Here is a 15018-nt window from a genome sequence, read left to right as displayed (position 1 = left end):
TGTGGTAGGAATTTAGTATTTTTGAATGCTCCACCTTGGTGTTCAGTTTGACTTACACATGTCAAGGAAAGTTATTACTTGGAGTAAGAAGGCAGACCCAAACATGTATACACACAGAGAGAAAGAATAATCAAAGTTAATTTAAAAAGGGTTTTATTTTTAAGGAAGCCAGAGGAAAATATTTTGTCTTCTCTTGGCTTGCTCTCCTTGCCCATGGAACGGCACTTGGTATAGAAATGTTACTGCAGTATAAATATAGATCCATTCTCAAATTGCTGTATGTGGAGCTTGATGCAGGCATTGTAGTTACCCATTTGCACTGAAAGATCATGGCCAGTGTCAGCCCATTTTTCCCTCACTGAAAACAATCTCACAAATATAGAAAGGGGAGGAGAAAAAACACATGCAAATCTTTTAAAGAATGCTTAAATACGGATATGTTGTTTATAAGGAGCTCTTTACTGAGAGTCAGAAATTTTTAAAAATATTCCTTTAAAAAAATGTTTCAAGCTTCCTGTACTTCCTTTTAGGAAAAAAAAAAGGATAATATTGCTACCTTTTACGGAGCATTGTGAAGAGAGACTTGCTTTATGAATGTCTTTTGTTGCATTTTGGATTCTGGAGCAAAAGGCATTCTATTTTAAGCACAGTGTACTTAACTGTCACTTGATTTTCATGGCCTGCCTTCCTGACTGACAAGTAAAGCTGCTGCTTTGCTGAAGCAGAGAGCATTTGGAAGCAAAAGTGTATCCTGAATACTGAGGAAGTGCTGGAATTCTAAACACACTGGACTTCACATTCTATGTTCTCTTGTTCTATGCTTTGTTGCTGAATACTTTTTAAATTAAAACAAACCTTTCCCCAAGCTCAGTGATAAATTCAGTAGGGAATCTATTGCTTCCTCTACTCACTTGGCCCTCACTTTTTACACCACTTACTTTCCCCTCCATTTCTTTTCCTAGTTTGTTTTCTCTTCTTTTCTTCTTGGTATCACAAAGAGCTTGAGCAATCTCTCCATAAATACCAGTACCATTATGTTCATTGACCACAGTGATGCACAGGGTATTAAAAGAAACAGTGTTTTTACCTTTTTCCAAATCCAGTGATTCCAGTGGACTGGGGATTTGGCTGCTTGTGAATCTAATTGTCACATTTCCCTTCTGCCATTCCCTAGCTGGCTGTTATTGAATCTTTCTTTATTATGTTATGTATTACCCCCTCCTTTGCTGGCAGTTCCTCTCTTCTCTGTTTTCATCCCTAATCCCACTTGCCATATTATAACTGTATTTACTGATCTGTAAATGAAATCAGCAGATGAGCGACATAGGATGCACATACCATGTCAAGGGATTTTGAAACCACCCTTTTGCGTATGTCACTCGTTTCTGACCCTAGCAGTAGAGAAAGCTACTCAAAAACATACTAACTTTATCAGACAAAGGGAATCAGCTCAATTTGAGTAACAGGAAACTGCTCTGTCCAGGAAATTGTTGTGCCGGGCCAGAAAGCTGCAGCCTCTGGCCCACGGTGGAATAACTTAAAAAAGGATTCCTGATTCTAAGAAGATGCCAGTTGGGTATATAATACTCGTTAGAGGTTGTATTTTATACTTACTACTTCATCTTTCATACAGCTACACAGTGCTCACCTTTCCTTGGCCACATTCACAAACCACATACCTTCCCAGAGAGTCAGGGATACACCTAAATCCTTCACATGACCAATTCAAATAATTTGAAGTGCCACAATTTCTGAAAAGGCGCATTTTTTTCTAAGCGCCTTCTCTAAGGGGGTCAAGGAGGTGAAGGCAGTTCTGCGTAAGACAGCGTTCAGGTGCCCCGTAACGCGTAAGACCACCACCGCCCAGGCAGCGGGCCTCCTCCCAGTGGTGCAGGACCCCTTGGCTGACACAACAGGGACCACCGCCCTGCAGACATGGCTGTGGCATCCTGCTGGCTGCAGGGAGCCCACCCACCGCCCAAGCCCTGCCTTTATTATGCCTTGCTCCGGCATCAAGGCTTGCCGGCCACCGGCTGCGTGCACCCCCGCTGCGGCTGTCAGCTGCGTTATAAAACACGCAAAAGGAAAGTAAGATGAGTGAGGAAAGCCAGAGAGGAGAGGGGGATTCGACCCACTCTGCCCGCACCCAGCAGCGATGAGACGTGGGAGCTCAGGCCCACCGCTCCAGGCGCCCACGCCGGCCGTGACTGCCCACGGGCCTGGGGAAATGGCGGCGGGCGGGACGGGCCTTCCCGGGGCGCATCCCTCGACGACCAAGGGCTCCCCCCGCCGCCGGGGTGATCCCCATCCCCTCACGGCGAGGCGGGGCTGGCGGAGCCGCCACGGCCAGGGCAACCTCCCCAGAAACAGGGCCACTGCGACCGGGACGGGGGGGGGGGGGCACCGGCACCGCGTCCCTGCCGGGGGGGAGTGAGGGAGCCGTGCCCCTGGACAAAGGAACCAACGGCGGGCCGGGGGCGAGGGCGCCCGCCCCGCTCTAGCTGTCGCGGGGGTGGCTGCTCCCCTCCAGCAGGGCCGCCCCTAGGCGTCGGCCTTTTCCGCCTCCCGCCGCCGTCCCCGGTACAGCCCCGCCCCGGGCGGCGGCGGCCTGACGGCGGTCCCGTCCAGTGCGCAGCGAGCGGCGGCCCCCGCGGCGGGGCGGCGGCGGTATGACCGTGCCCTGGGCTCTGCCCGCGCCCCTCAGCCCGGCGCAGCTGAAGCGCCTGGAGCAGCACCGCTACAGCGCGGCCGGGCGCTCGCTGCTGGAGCCGTGGCTGCAGCCCTACTGGGCCTGGCTGGTGGAGCAGGTCCCGCTGGGGCTGGCCCCCAACGCCATCACCCTGGGCGGCCTCCTGCTGAACTGCCTGACGGCGCTGCCGCTCATCGCCTGCTGCCCCAGCGCCACCGAGCAGGTACCGCCCGCCACGGCCCGCCGCCGCCTCTCCGTTAGAGCCTGACCCCTTCCCCTGCCTGCTACCGTCTCCTCCCGGCACGGCCTCGCCTCAGCCCGGCGGCCCTGCCCCGGCCGCCGCCCCGCGGGGCCCCCGTGCCCTCTCGCCCTGCGGTGCCGCAGCTCGGCCCCGGGCGGCCCGGTGTGGGGGGGGCCACGCCGGTACCTCCTGAGAGTACCCGAAGCTCTCGGGCCCGTGCCTGCCGCAGGGCGCGGTGCCCTGCCACTTGCGGCTCCATGGCGGTAATACGCGTTGCCCTTCCCACGGTAGGGAGGGCTTAGGTAGCACTGCAGGTTTGCCCTGAGAAATCAGGGAGCGGTCATGCGGGGGTCATGCTTTGGGGTAGCAGGGGTCAAGCTGGAGATGGGTGTTAAGGTTTGAATGCCAGAATGCTGGGGTATCATGTGAAAGGGTGAGTTTCAGTGGGCTCCTCTCTCCTCCCTGGTCCTTTGCTGACCAGAGGTCCCTGTGGGGATGGGGCTCTGACTGGGTGCTTGGCCCAGCCCAGACCCCAGCCTCTTCCAGGGGCCATCTTACATCCCACACGTGTGCCTCTGCTCCGGCAGCTTGCTGGGAAGGAGATGTCAGCTGTGTCAACTCCCTTCTCAAGAGGAAGGCTGTAACATAGGGGCAGTGGAGGTAGAAACAGCTCCGGGCCAGGAGACGGTGCGGGATGCACCCAGGAGCAGGGCAGAGCTGGCCACGAGGCATGGCTTGACGCCACTTCAGCATTGCCTCGTTCAGAATCGAGGTTGGTTTGTGTTGCAGATGTGTTAGCTGACAGTAGCTCAAATGCTTACCGAAGATCCTCGTGTGGGAAACGTGTAATTGCTTTAGCTTCTGGAGGGAAAACAGGCTTGTTAGGATGGGCTGATGCTGCTGTTGCTTAAACTGTGTTGCCTATAGTTTCACTGACAATTTAAGTAGCTCTGTTGGAGCTTCCCAGCCTTTTACGAGTTTCCCAGTGCAGAGTCTTCATGGTAGTTAGGGTGGGAAATATCAGGGGAAGATTGCTTTGTGTAGGTAAAATACCTTGAAGGGTGGCTGTTGTTTTTCTTGCGTTCTGATGGGTTTAAACCCTAATGGCAGAGGTGGTGGTTGGTTGGGGTTTTTTAATAACTTAGATATACTTTGGTGAGTGTTCTTGTCGACGGAAGCACCCATCTTTTTCTGTAGTTGCTTTGCCCTTTGTGTTAGCAGAGGTGTTTGTGGCAGACATATCAGGAAGCTGATCCAAATCAAAATTAACTTTGCTTTGGTCTAACCCTAATCACTTCGCTGATTTGCATCACCAGGTAGAGGCACTCTGTGGTGTTGCAGGCAGTAGGAGAAGGGAGGATAGAAATGAGAGTGAATGGTTGGAAACCACAGATTGTCTTCTAGTGGCACTTTCAGAATCAAAATGCTTGTGGAACTGCTACCTTTAGCTTAGTTTTGTGACGTAGGCATCAATTGTGTGCCAGCTATGTGTCTGGATGTTCATTTTAGCTTTTCCTCTTTGCTATTCAGAAAAAAAAAAGGGCAGAAAGTAAATTTTAAGTTATTTTTCGCTTGAGGACTCTCGTACAAAAAGAAAAAGGTTGTGTTGCAGACACCCAGAGAATTATTCCTTCCAAGAAAGCTTAGGTTGTTTTAGGAATTTTACTGGCTTTTTTAATTGTGGAAGCTGAATTTTGTAAGAACCTATAGTTTGGACTAAACTTCCTTGTTCAGATATCAGTATGTCCTTTGTAAATATGTAGTGTAAAGCCAGCCTCTTTATCCTGTTGGTTTTTTTGTTGCCTCTGCGCTGTGAGAATTCCCCTCACTTTCTCTTGCTGCATCACTTAGGGCATAGTTATCTCGCATCTGCTTGTTTAATGACTCAGCTTGTCTTCTACCTAAGATGTCATGTGTCTGGATGGCTTTTTTAGAAAGCTAAAACTGTTGCAACACTGATAGGTGCTACGTGTACTGTTGTAATACCTACTTTGTACTTTTGACTTGGATGTGTAGGCTGGAAGGGCTAGGGGGGAGGTGGAACTGAAAATTATGTTAAAGGTGATGGAATCACAGACTGAGCTAATAGCATAGTGCACTTCAACATCACCTCTCTATACTGCCAAGCCACCTCTTCTATTCATGAACAAGTCTTGGTTACCTGACAGACTAACAAGAAGTTATTACATTCTCTTGGTGGAAGTGTAGGAGCACTGGATAGAAGACTCAGATAAAATAACAAGCAGATTTCGGTTTTAGGTGGAGGGGTTTTTATGAGTTGGTTTGTGTGGTTGGTTTGGTTTTTTTCCCTAACCAGTCTGAAGTGGGCCATTTCTGTTAGTCCTTTATTGAAAACACTGAAGTCTTGATGTTTGTACACACCGTTCAAAACAAGTAAGACTGGTAGCTGAAATCCCTCAGAGAGTAGCTGCTAGCAGATGCTTAGAAAAGAGATCTTTCCCCAGTATACCCTTCCAGCTGCCAAAAGACTGTGGTTTAGGGGTTTCTCGGTGAGGGATTCTACTCAGGTTACTTGCTAGAACAGCAACTGATGGATCTATTTCCCCACAGACACCTTCCAACTCATGATTTTGCCTTTCGAATTATTTGTTTTGAACCTGTTTGTACTTTCAGCTTCCATTATGTCCTATTGCAGTGAATTCCACAATTTAGTAATACTTTTCCCTGCCCCCACACAATGCAATTAATGTCTAAAACCATACAATGTTCCCTTGTTCTCTTACTGTGTAGCCGTTATTTCCCTATACACTATTCTTTTTATCTTAATCAGAATCAGTAACCACTAAAAGCCAGTTTGTTCCTGACTAGCACAATATGTTTTGGCTTTTTAAAATAATGTCTCCTCCTTGTCTGGTAGGAATATGGGTTGTATCACTGTCTCCTGTAAATGCACATTTCAACATAAGCTTTCTTATTTGTAGCTAAGCCATTAGCAGACTGCACCTCTCAAGTGCTCAAGTAACTAAAATCCATGTGTGTAGATTTTTTTAGAGTGTTTGTCCAGTTTCTTACTCTGTGTAACTTAGGACAGTAATCTATAGAAATAATATACGGGACCGCTACACCAGGTGTAGTGGTGGGGAGGATACTACCTGCATGCTTCATGTTCTGTGGAGGGCTGAAGTATCTTCTTCACTGTGACTGCAGGCTGGTTTTTTGACACCAGTTATAAAATATTTAGGAATGAAAAGGTTTGCTGACTTTAAGTATGAACAGTGTGTATTTGCTGCATTAGAGTGTAAAAGGAGCACTTCTTAGGTGAGGATTTCCATTTTATCCCCACCACTTGACAGTGAACTGTTTTGCTTTACTGCAAGCGGACTTCTCTGAAGTAGCTACAGTTACTTCATTAGGTTTTGCACATGAATCTCTCATTACCCCTTCCCATTCTGGAGAAAACCAACATGTTAATTTTTTCCTTGCATCAACACTAGGAAGAAAACTGGCTAGACATAGTTCTCTACCTTATTGAAAAGGAGAAAGGAAACTGTGATCCTGCTGCTTTCATGGCCCCTCATGGAGGGGCCTAACTTCAGTCATCCTTCGAGCTCAGCCGCAGGTCTCTCAAATACCATGGGAAGCTAGAATTTTAGGACAGAAGTTCATGCTAACAGTAATTATTACTTTGTATTGAATTTATATCTATTTAAAAAAAAATAAATCTCGTAGCAGTTATAGCAGGATCTAAGCAAAGAGCCCCCTAAAATGATTGGAGTAGATTTCACCCAGGGATAAAGACTTGTCCTGCATGCTGTCAGCTTCTTAGGTTCCATCATGTCTCATTTATTTGGGTTTTTTAAGGCCTTTGTTTCTGTTGTCTATAATTTCCTGCAGGTTACTGGGAATAGAGTAATACAGGAACAGAAAAGCATGGATTATGGATTTGCAGTTTGGGCAGCGATGGCGAAAGGGGGCAGGGGCTCAAGGGTTCTCGTGCAGACAGCAGAGCTATGGAGAGAAGGGAGGCTTGTGATGGCTAGCTGTGTAGAATTGCTTAAAAAATGGTGTAGTGCATTTATAAAAGGGTGCTATACCTTGCTGAAACATGCTATTTAGAAAGCCATGCAACTAGGGAGACCAAAAAGCAGGGGAGGGTCTAGGTGGCTCCAGCTAGCTCTACTATTAACTGCTTGGAGGGAGAGGAATATTGGTGAGGTGCTGTCTCTGCTTCTCTCAATCTCTCTTTTTAAAAATCCCTTTAAAAAACAACAACAACAAAAACCCACAAAAAAACCCTAACAAACCCACCAAACCCAATTTTTCAAACTGAAAGGAGGCATCGTCTTGAGTTTTTTCCTGATAGAGGGAGAAATGAAGGGAAGATATTGACAGGCGTGGAATTATGTAAATAGCAAGGGCACAACTGAGCTTTGTGGGAGAGAGAATAAAGAAGTAGAAAAGAGGGGGAACTGGAACAGCTGGTATGAACTGGAGGCATGAAGGAAGAAGCATTAAGCCCCTGACCTGGTAGAGGAGAGGTGCAAAGCACTGAGTGGGGCAGGGAATCCTGCCCATACCCATGAGTGAAGAATGGAGCACTCAGCAGTGAATGGGAGAAAGAGGTATTGGGCATAAAGGAAGACAGTGAAGGTTCAGGAACCCCAACACAGAAGGACGGGAGGTCTTTCAGAGGGAGCTTGTTGGGGAGAGGAGGATGCTGAAGGAATGCAGGGAGTCCCTGGTGTGCATGACATGCACTTGGGCTATAGTGTGATTTTTATTTTTTTTTTTTCCCTTCCCTGCCCTCTCCCCCTGGTGTAATGCAGGTTTAAACAGCCCCTTCCCTTCTCCTGCTATTAGTACAATTGTACATAATGCTTTGTGCAAAACAGAAGTGAGGAAAACGATCCATATTTGGGGGGAAGAGGGAGGAAGTCCAGTAAAAATGTGTCTCTCTATTCTGGATGTGTTCCAGAGAGGGGCTGTGTAAAGTAGGGTGGAATTAGTTGCTGTGTTGTTGGATTGAGGAAGTGAGATTATGACTAAATGTGGTGAGTAATTAAGGGGGGCTGAATCTTTAAATGTTGCATAAGCTTGGGCTGTTGAACTCTCTGGGCTTGAGAGCTTTGCTTGAAATAAGTGGTAAGGGATCTTCTTGGCACATCTAGTCTACTGCAGCTGTCCATGCTCTTCTGTGGTGTGGAACCACAGGAGCAGAAGAATGAGGACTGCTGTTCAACCTACACTTTTTCCTGAAGGAGAGGCATGCCACACATACTTGTCAGATGCTATATGCACATTGTTTTGTTTTGACACCCTCTGGTTCAGTAGATGACCAGACCTGCTGTACCAAATCTGTGTGTGACAAGATTCTGGGGCTGTATCATCTTTCAGACATCCTTTCTAATTGAAGCAGAGAAGCCGCCTTCTCCCCGCCCCTCTCCCCGGCTTTGTGTTCTCTTGTAGTTCCATGAGAATAGCATCTAGCTCTGGCCAAATAATACATTTGCTTGGACAGGATATAACTTTGGGCAGAGATAATAAACACCTCATCAGTGAAAAGCTGATGATTATTGGGAGCCTCCTGACCTTTCTGCTGAGTCTGTCAGCCATGTCAGCATTCTCAAATGCTCCCACTTCTCTAATTTGCAAACTACTTGGTTCCGGTGTGGGAATCCGGCAGGGGACATCCCTGGGTGAAGAGCCAGGCATGTGAGAAGGCAGAGGAGATGGCAGCTGTAGCTGTATTGAGAGGGTGGATAGCAGAGAGAATCTGTGGTTGTTAGGAACTTCAGAAACCTCTGTGCACCTTCAGTGATTTGGAAAACTGTATTTTACCAATTAAAACATTAGAGCATTCATTTAATCCGCTAAATGCGTAGTTGATCATGAGTGATCTTTGGCTATTACCACTTTGGGTTTGATTTGAACTGACAGCCTAGGGAAGAAATGCTCCAGACTGTGTTTCTAAGCCCTTTCGGACACCTGTTCCCTTGTTCTTACTGGATATTCTTCCCTTCTCCACAACTGCGGGGATACAGATGCATCCGCTACAGGTGTTAACGGATACAGATATCCTAACTGGGAAGAGAATGAAGACTTCTCCCCCTCTTTACAGGTTGTCAATGAGCAGAGCGTTCTAGTTTTGGAGTCTGAGGGGATCATTGCTTTGATTTGTCCCAGCAGGAGCTAATGCAAACAGACTTGGATCAGCAGTCTTAATGATTATACCTGTACAATAACTTGAAACTCAACAAAAGCCATTGCTTTGTCAAAAAGACCTGATAAGAGAGGTTTGAGTTGAAGCTTATTTATTTATTTATTTTTACATTTAATGTGTTAAACTTGTTTTGAGGTAAGGTAAATGTAGATGATGTTACCTTGAACAAGAATTCTTGCCTCAAGTTCTGTGGGTTATGGAAACTTTCATAAACTGACTGCAGTAACCAGCATGCAAACCTTTTGTTTTGGTTAGAATTGAGTTTGTATTTCATGGAGCTTGCTTTTCAAAAGACTGTGATAATACCAAGCATATGGCATAGAGCACTACAGCTAATGATAAAAAAAAAAGTGCCATAACAGGTTTCTGTTCCTGACTGGTGTTTCAATTATGGAAATGATCCAGTTAAATAAGAAACTTCCCACGCTCTGGCATTTGACTTAATTGGTGATGTGCCCCACACTGGGGGGAGTGAATGCAGAGTGGGTAAGGAATTTAGCTTGCATATTTAGCACTGGATACAGTCTACTTTTGTCTGTGATACGGAGAACCTGATGACTTTAAAGCAAACTAAAACCTATTTCAGTTATAGGTAGATGGTTGCAAAAGAAGGGGAACATAATGCAACCAAAAAACCAGTGGTGTCCTGGACAGAATTGCCAGGTGTGGCCTGGTCTACTTGCCAAAACCCAGGGATTAGCATGACAAGTTTCAATAGATCTCAAGCTATCTTTTCATAATTGGTAGAAGTATGTCACAGTAAGGACACCTCGTAAAACACTGCAAATTAACTTTGTGGCATTTCACAGTAATATCAGTGAAAAAAATTTGAGCTGTCTTTAAAATACTACTTTTTTAAAGGACTGCAGTGAAACTGGTGGTTTCTCCTGGCCTTTCTGCTCATGATGCTTCATTCATAGGTCTGTGTCAGGAGCTGCCTTGTTTGAGAATATCTGTTATTCCCCATACAACAAAGTTATTCTGAAAAAGTCAGTATAGCTACTGTGGTAGCTTTAATATGTGGATTATGTCACAAGTAAAACGATCTTAGCTTCAGCAGGGTCCTAACTGTGCTTTTATGTCCTGAAATACCTGAGCAATGACTGACAGCCCTCTATTTTGGAAAGGTGGAGAGCAAGAACGGGGGCCGACAGGTAGCCGCTGCCTCCCTGCAGAATGTCTGAGCAAGTGAGCTGGTGCCAGGAGAAGCGCTTGAGCTCTCTGTTCCTCCAGCTGGCTCTCGGTGATCTGCGAACCCTGGGTGACAGTAGGCTCCTCCTGTGTCCACAGGCTCTGTCCTTCCCCCTTCATCAGAGGAGAGAAACTTTTTCAAAAGATGGCTAAGAACTCACTCCCTGATTTAACCCCATCCCCCACAAAATGTTGAACTGGACTAACAAGGGAGGAAAAACCTAAATAACTCGACTAATTCCATTGGTAAACATCAAACGTATTGCTGCAATCACTTGACCTGGATTTCTGTAGCGTGCTCTTTGGGGGGGTTGCCAGATACCAGCATGTTAAATGGCCATTGGAATGAGAATATCTACTCATCCTCTTTCACCTGCTCAAGGCTTCCATCATCTGTGATTACAATTACATCATCTTCCACATCATCTGTGATTACAATTTTTCTTAGTTTTAATCCTTTAATTGGATTTTCTTAATCCAATTTTCCTTGGATTAAGGAGAAAGACGGCTTTGCCAGTTTTGAAGAATTTTCTAAGTTTTCTAGATTTCTATGTACATACAAATGCAGACTTCTCACCTATAGGTGGAGTCCCTAATTCTGTGACTGTCTTTTGCTTCAAAGTTGGGCGAAGCAGCCAACCATTTGACTTTAAATGGTGGAATGTTTTATTAATGAAATTATGATTTTCCTGCTACCCAGTATTTGAATAAATTTGCTGACAATATTGTTTCCATATTAAAAGCACAAAACTAAGCGATAACATAGTGTATCAGCCAGCCTTGAATACATGAGGAAGTCTTAAATAACAGCAAAAAAGCTGTTCAGAACTGAACTTCCTTGAAGCATGCTGGTTCTTGGGAAAGATGTGTTTTGTGATCAGTCTGACTGGAAGCGTAACTTTTTTCCTAGCACAAGTCAGTGACTGTAACGATGATGAGAAAACAGAATGGCTGGAGGAGCAGCTCACCTCATCTGCATTCTTATTGCTGCTTTCTCCTCTCCCCGCCTATGTGCTGATTGGCAACTGTCATTTTTCCTTTTTCCCCAGCAATGACACTGGGTTTATGTGAGTGTGGACAAATCTCAGCTCACTGAGTTTCGATCTGTTGTCTAAATCTGCTTAATAGGCTTTAGAGGACTTAGGTAATACACGTAATCACGTTGGCCTATTTGCGCTGCAGGAGAGGAATTGCAGAGGTGTAGAGCCGCAGCAGCTGTCCCTTACCTGGGAGTGTAAGGATTCACTTACCTGGGAGTGTGGCTGCCTGTGGCTGTTTGCTTGTTTAACCTGCAAGTTGCATTTCCAGCATTTATACCTAACTTTGGCTCTCTTTTTGTGAACAGTGCTTCTAAGTGTTAAGGGTACCACTGGAAAATAGGCAAAAATGTTACCTGTACTTTGTTCAAAAGGTGTAATAAGTAATTTTTTACTAAAAACTAATTCCTAGACAAAGACATACTGACTGTGTGTATGAAAATAATGCTTTTGAAAGGTACTCCTGTAGGACGGTTCCTTTGAACCCAAGACTGGTGTTAATGTAACCGATTCACAGCTTGTTTTGAAACTCTGATGGTCTGTATTGAGTAGATAGTTGCTCCTTCATATTTAGTGAATGACTTAATTTCTTCAAACCCTTGTCCAAAGTGCCTTTGTAGGCAATTTTTGTATGTTGGTAAAAAGCTCTTTCCCTAAAAGCTGAAGTCTTTATTTAGTAAAATGTAATGGGTTTTTGTATCTATATGTTGTAAATCTGAGCAAATAATCTAAGCGTTTATCACATAAACTGCTGAGAACTTTAGTAAGTGCCTTACTACTATTTTCTTTTTTAAAGATTAATTTTATTTTCATAACATTTTTCAGCACAAATAATAATTATAGAAATACTGTGGTTTTACAGTGGAAAAATAAGTCAATTGATGCACAAGAGAGGTTAAAGTTTTTTGGGTTTTGTTTGGTTTTTTTTTTTTTTTAAATAATTAGAAGGACCTGTGTTTCACAGGTATATCCAGAGTAGTTCATTATAGTAGTTACTACAGCTCATGTAGGACTAGCGCACAGAATTTGGTTTGTCCGTTAACTAAGTAACAAATAGCACAATGTGGTATGGTTTTGTGCTGAACAATATTTTACCTTTAATAGATTATCAGCTAAGAAATTGGGAACTGCCTAGTGACCATCTATGTGAATCTCTTTCAGGCACCTTTTTGGGCATACATCCTGGGTGCATTAGGACTTTTTATCTACCAGTCTCTGGATGCCATTGATGGGAAGCAAGCCAGAAGAACAAACAGTAGTTCTCCTCTAGGAGAACTCTTTGATCATGGCTGCGACTCTATTTCCACAGGTAGCCTTAACCTACTGTTACCCATCCTAGTTTTAAAAACGTTACTTGTTTTCAAGAGGAGCTGATTAATCACAGACTTGTTCAAGTTGGAAAGGACCTCTGGAAATCATCTAGTCCAACCCCCTACTCAGAGCAGGGTCAGCATGTTCCCTTCTTTTAGGATAACTTCACCATCTCCTGGTCACTGCAGCCAAGGCTGCCCCTGACCTTTGTGTCCCCTACCAGTATCAGGGAGGATATTTCAGAAGTACCTTTGGCAGATGTTGGGTAACATGCATTCTGCTCTTACTGTGAATCTTCATGTATAGTGTTCTTTGAGCGAGCTAGGTAGTGAACAAAGAATTCTGTAAGAGCATGCTTAGAGATTTTTTTACTATACCTAGCCTGTGTTTTCCAGCAGGGTACAGGTGATGTCTAATAAAGGATTTTAAGGACCTAAAAGACTGATGCTGGCATGTGTAAATAAGGATTCTGCTTTAGGAGTGAGGTGCCAAAATATCAGTTTGGTAATAGGGCATCTAGCCTGGCACTTAGGAGAAGGATAATTTATATTCCTTAGAAGAATGAGTTTAAAAAAAGTTTATTTGGAGTCCTTAAAAAGTAAGCCTTGCTCAGCTTTACTTTCCGTAACTTAGTTGCTGTTGGTGGCAATGCCTGTACTTCTATAAAAGCTTAATGGCTGAAACATTTGCCCTGGGAGTCGGTGTGTTCTTTATGCCTCACTTCCCAGAGAAGTGCCACTACCAGTCTCTCTGAGCGGGGCCCTTCAGGTGAAGCTGTCAGTGTCGCAAAGAACACCAGATGACAAGGCCAGAAGAAGGGAGAACAACCACTGTAGGCTAGAAGGCAGGGCCCTCGCTTGGAAGAAAAGGAGTCCTGTGTTTTGGTCTCTCCTGCCAGGACTGTCCCTGAGGTTAGCTACTCAGTAAAGTATCAGTCGTATCATTACTTTGTTATAGTGATGTAAAATGCCTTGTGATTTTTTTATTTCTCTTAACTGCAAGCAAAGAGGGTATATGACTAACATGTTCATTTCTGCTTTTCAGTTTTTGTTGTCCTTGGATCCTGCATAGCAATCCGACTAGGAACAAATCCTGACTGGTTGTTTTTCTGTTGTTTTGTGGGACTGTTCATGTTCTATTCTGCTCACTGGCAGACATATGTATCAGGCATACTAAGGTTTGGAAAGTAAGTAGGTACCTTTAGAAGTGCATGTGGCTTAATGTCTGAGACTGCTAGCTACTTGATTTCCATTTCTTCTTGTGTTTTTCTCTGCTCTCTCTTCCTCTCGCCTTCCTCCTTATCTCCCTTCTACCCTAGCAGACTTGTGTTTTACCTGGCAAGAACTTTAAAAGTCTGCATAATATTGAGCAGAGGGCTTGTTCTTTTAGCAGCTGATTTTAGCTATATATGCTTTGTTTGCATGCGTTTTGCTCTTTTGTCTGCAGATTTGTTCACGGAACTTATACAAGCACCATGCAGACTCAGGCCAGAGGTCTTGCCTGCAGTGTAAACGAGTTCTGTGTAGGAGTAGGGACAGAGCAAGCATCTACAGTACCTCCCTTTGTAACCTCCCAGACGCAGAACAGTTTCAGCCCAGGGGACTCTGAACCACATGCATTTAGAGAGAAATTCCCATGCTAATGGGTTTCTCTTCCATAGACATCTTCAGTCTTCCTTTGAACAAACTCTGTGCATCCCTTGCATCCTTTGTCAAGGAGTTCCACAGAGCTATGGCAGTGCTTGAAGAATTACCCCAGGTTTATTTGGGGGTTTTGCTTTTAATCTGGCTCATACTGGTTTTGATGTCCTTTAGGTTTTGTGTTTGGTCACAATTCTAGCGATTGCTGTGATGCTGTTCATGACTTGGTAGAAACTTCATCTGTTCTCACTACAGTGTGGGAGCAGAGTCATGACATTCATGTAGAAGATAACCATTTCAATTTAACTCGTAACAGTGTGGGGATTGCGGCACCCTCCCGCAGCTAGCCATGGCCTTTTGCTGGTTTTAAACAATGAGCTGCACTTTAGTAATGATTTCTGAAAAGAGGAAAAGATCAGAGACTTCTGTAGCAGCAAAACTGGAAATATGTGATAGATGAAGGCTGTCCTTCTGATAATCCTAGTCAATTGTTAAGTCACTTGTTTATAGTCCTACTTAGCTCTGACCTTAGCAAATCTGAGCATCACTGAGCACACAGGCTAGTGATCAGCTATCCTTGCATACTGTTCGATGTCTGTATCAAAAGCAAGCTGTCTCTGTGGTAATGCTAAGAGCTCTTTTTATTCGCTGCTAATGCATTTTACCACACAAACTATAACTCTTCTACCTCCCTACCCATCCTACTTTTTTAAAGGACATCTTGTGCT

General features: G+C 44.8%; 1 protein-coding gene across 7 annotated transcripts in view; it reads left to right on the top strand.

Annotated features, from left to right (window-relative positions):
- Positions 1 to 2560: 2560 nt before the first annotated feature.
- CHPT1 (choline phosphotransferase 1) overlaps positions 2561 to 15018 on the top strand; it is a 23736-nt gene continuing 11278 nt past the window's right edge. For 5 of the 7 annotated variants that reach the window (XM_072871674.1, XM_072871694.1, XM_072871646.1 and 2 more), the window contains exons 1-3: positions 2563 to 2912; positions 12501 to 12648; positions 13695 to 13836. In XM_072871674.1, the coding sequence (XP_072727775.1) occupies positions 2670 to 2912; positions 12501 to 12648; positions 13695 to 13836 (533 nt within the window). In that variant the 5' untranslated portion in view covers positions 2563 to 2669. Of the gene's footprint in view, positions 2913 to 12500; positions 12649 to 13694; positions 13837 to 15018 lie in introns of all 7 variants that reach the window. The other 2 variants (XM_072871666.1, XM_072871639.1) reach the window with 1 other exon arrangement.

This window comes from Ciconia boyciana, chromosome 1 (assembly GCF_034638445.1).
Source record: "Ciconia boyciana chromosome 1, ASM3463844v1, whole genome shotgun sequence".
NCBI lineage: Eukaryota > Metazoa > Chordata > Aves > Ciconiiformes > Ciconiidae > Ciconia > Ciconia boyciana.
Note: the sequence above shows the minus strand (reverse complement) of the source record. Positions and strands in the feature narration are given on the sequence as shown.